General features: G+C 38.2%; 1 protein-coding gene across 1 annotated transcript in view; it reads left to right on the forward strand.

Annotated features, from left to right (window-relative positions):
• The window catches only part of SULF2 (sulfatase 2), a 62,856-nt gene extending 60,552 nt beyond the window's left edge, over positions 1 to 2,304 (forward strand). The window contains exon 21 of the mRNA XM_084271646.1: positions 440 to 2,304. Within this exon, the coding sequence (XP_084127772.1) occupies positions 440 to 470 (31 nt within the window). The 3' untranslated portion in view covers positions 471 to 2,304. The remainder of the gene's footprint in view (positions 1 to 439) is intronic.
• Positions 2,305 to 6,010: the final 3,706 nt, after the last annotated feature.

The raw sequence follows: 6,010 nt of genomic DNA on the forward strand, positions 1-6,010 counted from the left end.
TCTAGTTTTGGAGATCCCAGACTGGCTTTAGAATCAGTAAGAAGCTTGTGTTCATGAGATACAGGTTTCAAACCAACAAGTTCATGTTTTAATCATAGTTGCATTGTTTTGGGGATGTACCTGCTACTGTATTTTTATAGGTTCCATTTCCCTGCATGGAACCATTAGATTGGATAACAGAAAAAACCTTTTCACTGCAAGGGTTGTCAGGCACTGGAGCAGGCTGCCCAGGGAGGTGGAGTCATCACCATCCCTGGAGGTGTTTAAAAGACTGGTAGATGCTGTGGTCAGAGACATGGTTGTGGGGCCTTGGCAGTACTAGGGTAAGAGTTGGACTAGAAGACCTTAAGTCTTTTCCAACCTCAATGATTCTACAATTAAAAATACTTACTTCCCACTGGAATGATACACACTAAATCATGTTTGTTTTATTTTAAAGAGGACAACTGTGGGAAGGATGGGAGGGCTAACCTCCCCCCAACTGCTGCACCTCCGTGAGGACACAAACTGGCCAGAACTTGAATCCATGTACAGACTAAATGAAAATGTGTATGACTTCAGAAAGAATTCTAATGGTAGCCTGGAGGACTGGATAAACTTTGAGGCTGAAATAGATAGAATGTTTGCACTGGTGAGTGGATTAACTAGATGCAGTGAAGTTGTGGGAAATGCTGTCAGAACTACAGGTCTCTGAGATACACTGTTGTACAGGCTTTTTGCTTTGGATTATACCTCACCTGCTTCACAAGGCGTTTTACTTCAAGACGACACCACTAACACGGATCCAGGAACTCACAGACGAGGAAACTGCAGCCACATCCCAAAGAGGATTGTTTGCCATCCCAGGGACAAAGCGTCCACAAAGACAGCAAAGGAAACTTCAAACATCTTTCAGTTCAACTGTATCTTCAGACGTCACAAGAAAAACTTCAAAGCCAAGTGTAACTCTAAAGCAAGATTTAGAACTCATGGATGCTTTTGCTTCCAACCACAGTAAAGGTAATGGTGGAAAAGAACTTTTCAAAGATTTGGGAACTGAAGCAAGCAGCAATGAGTATTCTCAACGCCGTGATGCTTCTCAAATTTCCTCTGAGGATACGTTTTAGTTCCACGTCTACTTGTCCATCCTATTGACACCTCTAGGAAAATTAGAGACAAACTTGACTAACAGGGTGCCGGATTCTTGGAGGGGTTCTGTAAATATTGATCAGTATACAGTTTAAAAATGAATTCCTTCAGGTTGTGAAGAATTTTGTTAATAAAAAGAGTGGAATGCCCACACACCATTTCTCAAAATGTTACTTAATGTTGCATAGAACATTTCCGAATTTATCCATTTTTAAAAGTACTGAAAACTTTCAGTGAACGTACACCTTAACTTTTAATGAAATCAGATTTGTATGAAGTTTTTTTATGTGGCAATATTATATTGTATGTTCGAAACCAAAACAATTCCTTGAGAAAGCAGCGTTTGCTTAGCAGTGTAACTTTTACATTTCTTTTTTAAAAAGGCAGCTCCAAGAAGTTCAATACTTGTAGCCAATAAAGAATAGTCACAAGTGCAGCCTACAGGCAAAGGAGATGTTGTGAATGACAGTTACTGGTCAAAGACTTTAAGGGGGAAAGCCCATGACTTTGCTAAGGAAGCACAGTGTACAGTGTGAGTATCTTCATACAGGCGCTATAACTACGTTGCAGTACAGGCACTAGCGGTGATCTTTGTGTTTATAGGTTCGCTCATGTTAACCTGTTACCTGGCTTAAAGGCACACGCAGGAGGGGAGCTCGTGGGACAGACTGGACCAACTGTGGCCTTCACTCTTAACAAAGAGGTACTTCTTTCCAAAACACAGATTGACTTGCACTGACAGGAACTCAGTGTAAACCTCAGAACTCTTTTGATTCCCTTCCTGGTTTCGCACATTAGGAAATTCAAGTGGAATTCTTTCACAAGGGATGGAGATCTCTGGTGCCACAACCCCTGTACTCAAAAATACACCTTAACTCCAAACCGAGTGTGGCAGTGGGGCCTTTTGTTGTACGTGCTCTATAATAAAACCAGGCTTCAGCCTGTATTTGTATCACATGAATGAGTCAAATACACTTCCAAAAATTTTCTTGCTAGTTTGTCTTTGTGAGTATGGAAGTAACATGATTGTCTTTCTTAATCTAGGCATAGATTTTGTTTACTATTGATTATAGACTATTTCAGACCCATCTGCTACCTGATGAGATCCTGAATCAATACAAATAAGCAAAAAATTACTGAATTTAAACTCACCAATAAACATATTTTTGCTGCTTTCCAGAGAAACGTATTAGCTGTCTGCCATCCCCAGGGAGCACACAGAGACACTACTAGGTTTGAGTAAAAAAAATCTGCACTTACCTTTTTTGTGTTCAGTCTATAAGCTTTGCCAAGATGAAGCAGGATTAGCATGACCCTGCACAGCTGGTGTTACTGCTCCTGTTGTGTACTGGCCAGAAGCTTGAGAAGTTTGAGTCCCTCTAGCGCAAACCCTGGGCTATGGGACTTGATGTGACACAAGCAGCAGTGTTTTTTTCTGAAAGGTAGGTTGTTGCCAAGTTATGAGGAAAGCTACCACCTTCTCACCTTTCAGCTCTGCTAAAGACCGCTGTTTAGGCTGAAAGAGACTTAAATTCCCACTTTAGTTGCTAAAGGGGTCTCACAGGTAGAAGGTTGAAGTTGTTTCTCCCTTGGCTTGTATGGCGAACTGGGAAAAAATGTAAATCATTTGCTACATAGAGTTCCTCAGCAATAGCACCAGATTTTCCCTGCCCTTTCCAGGGTACAGTTACCAGCCTTAAACTATTAGCCAGCTAATACACTGTGTCACCAAGTTCTGATTTTAAATAGAAACCTTTATTTACATTATTATTAACATCCAAACACAAAAATCAGAAGAGCAGTAATACCTTACAACCAACTCTTTTATAAATCAGTCCCCGTGATTTTTCTGTTTTGCAACGTAAAGATACAGATATTTCAAGCAATACTTAATGTAAACTAAACTTAAATGCAATTCTCAATACTGTATGCCTTCTCCTGAGAATTTTTTTTAATATTGCTCTCAGAATTACATGGTTTCACCCTTGCTGTATCATTCTGTCATCTGGTAGTCTGCACATAAAGTCTAAAATAAAATGTGTGCTAATTGGTAAAACATTCAAATACTTTTCTCTTATGACTGAAAAACGGTCCAGATTTTAACTTGAAAAGCAGTATTTTAGGCCAAGCTTGGAAAAATACCCTACACATGAATTTTATAAAATCATGGTTTCTGTGATCAAGAGAGTAACAAAGTCATGTAGCAAAACACCACTCGTTATGCAGCAGGGATCAGAGGCGGCTGTACTAGCTAATGGTCTCTTCCTGTTGGTTTTTTTTAAAAAAAAAATCAGAAGAAATCTGCTGTTACAGAACTAAAATGAAACTGGTGGAAATATTAAATGTCAACAGATCTTAAGGTCATTTTTTCTTTCCTGCAGTAGTTTTCACACTAGATGCAGTATTTAGGATCAGAGCTGCCAAGAAAGATGTCATCGATGCCTTTTAAAAATACCCCTTTCCCCCTTAATCAAGTTTTAACTAAAAATCTTTGGATTCAGCAAAAAAGTAGGTACTGGAAAGCTCCAACATTCTAAACACAGATGGCAAAAAGGATGATCCTTTAGCACCAGTCAGGTACCAGTTATACATAGATGTATAAGTAGACTTATTTTTTAAAAAAAGTTAAAAGAGCATGATGTAAAAGTAATACCTATTCTAAGAGCTCACCTAAAGAACACAATCAGGGTTTGTAGTTTCCATCAAAATAAAAAGATTGTTCTACGTGGATTTGATATAAAAAGCAGGGGAGTGTTGCCTTTCAATAGTTTAGTAGGCAGCACTTCCTCAGCAAATAGATCTGTTCTAGGAAATAAAAAAGATCTAAGTTCCTTAGGCTTTTAAAAGATTTGCATTAAAACACACAGGAATTGGACTGAGGGTTTCCAAGAAAAGCGATCACCTAATCGCTACACTCAGGACTCAGGGCAGAGACAGGGCTGCATAAAGCAGATCGATTGACCCTACGTTCCCTTTGGAACAACTGGCTGTATGTGAAGGATGAGCGTGCAGAGAATCTCTAGGTAAATTCTATTACATGGAAGATCCACTGAAGATTCTGAACAATAAAACCACCTCTTGCTTACAGTACCAAGAAGAAGCAATCAAGAACACAGATACTTGGTTTTTACTCACTTGGGAGAAGTCAGTTTTCCGTTACACAGTGAACAACAGAACAAAAGCACCACACATCTTAAACATTTCTGGGGCGTCCCGGAGCAAAGTTCAGAGGTTTGATGTGTCGGAACTGCCTCAGACTGGAAAAACTGCAAAGGGCTCTTCATGTCAGGGGACCAAAATAGAGGCAGGGGGAACCTATCAGCAAATAATATGAATAAATTTGTAACCAGACTTAAATACTGATATGAGAGAAACCTGCTTAGAAAATACATTCATTACTATCAGAACAATCCAAGGAGGTGCAGACATTTGGTTAAAGTGTGGCTTAATATCCTTAAAGGTTTCTGGATGTCATGTAACAACAACTATTTTGCAACAGACAAACTTTTCTGAAGAACATTTAGAGTTCATGAAAATTGACCAAAAAAAGACACAATCCAGATTCATCAACTGAAAAGCAACATACTGTAGAAAGACATGACTGTCATGACAAGCTGGAACATCTCACAATGCAGAGCCTTTTTGTCAAATTGCCATATGTAAAAAGAAATGTAACAAAGTGCAAACAGGTGGAGAAAGCATTAAACAACTGGTCTTTTATAAAAAGCTATATGTTAAAGATGTAAAAATAAATGAAGTGTTGAAGACCAAAGAAGAGAAGGTGTGGGCCAAAGTCACCCAGCTTCAAAGTCATTAAATTTAATTCAAAACAAAACAAATAAAACCCTATTTGGACCTCAACTACACTGAGTTTACAGAAATCAATTTTGTTAAATATTTAGCTTCACAAACTCTGCAAAAATGAGTTAGTGACCTACAAAAGTCATATATATAATACATTATCTTAAAGATATTTACAAAATTTATTCACAAAAAGACTGCAAAATTCTGATTCAGACTGCAGTGCCTTGCCTTGAGTTTTCTGAAGTTATTTTCAAAAAGATGAAAGATTATTGCTCTGATTTCCATACACAGAAAACATTACATTATGCAGTCTTTTCAAATAATTCTTAAGAGATTGTGTTTGAGAAGGAACATGAGTACACCCTACCTTCATATTAAGTCCTTATCAAAGATATTGCATTAATCCATTATATAGTCTTTTATAAAGTGCACTCAGCTGCACATCAGTATGTAAATATTAGTCACAATTCTGTTTAAATAATTTAAATTTATTATCCTCTCTTTTTACCCCTTGGCTTTAATGGACAGGATTTTGGACTAGTGTGTGTCAATTCATCTTGCACTGCGATTTTGCTTGGGAAATCCTGACTTTTGGGGGCAAGAGATTAAAAGCAGCATTTATATTCAGGAATGAATATAAAAGAGTCAAGGCTAGGAACTACATTCTCTGTCAGATATTGTTATTAGAGAAATCAGAAAATTCTTATCACTGTGACTTCTCCAGGCACTTTTGTCTGCCTGTAGTTAAAGGGCTTTGGATAGCTACAGTAAACAGATGAGGTATACCCAGAGTCTACCCATCCTATCTACCAAAATGCCATTGCCAAATTCACATTTCTAGAGGCAGAGCGCCAAAAATACTTATGACCTTTCCTTGTACACCACAATATACAGTAATACAGAGACTGCTTCTACTCAAATGGGATTTTTTCTCTTTTTCCTCCTCCGCTGAACGAAGTAATTTAGGTGATTAACAGGAACAAATCACTTATTTCCATAAGGCCAGGACTAGTTGCTGTGAAGAACGCGTAGCTTTCCTGTACAATACTAGTGCATCATTAATACAGCGCATTCTTGG

Source organism: Gallinula chloropus, assembly GCF_964237585.1.
Source record: "Gallinula chloropus genome assembly, chromosome: 16".
NCBI classification, from domain to species: Eukaryota; Metazoa; Chordata; class Aves; order Gruiformes; family Rallidae; genus Gallinula; species Gallinula chloropus.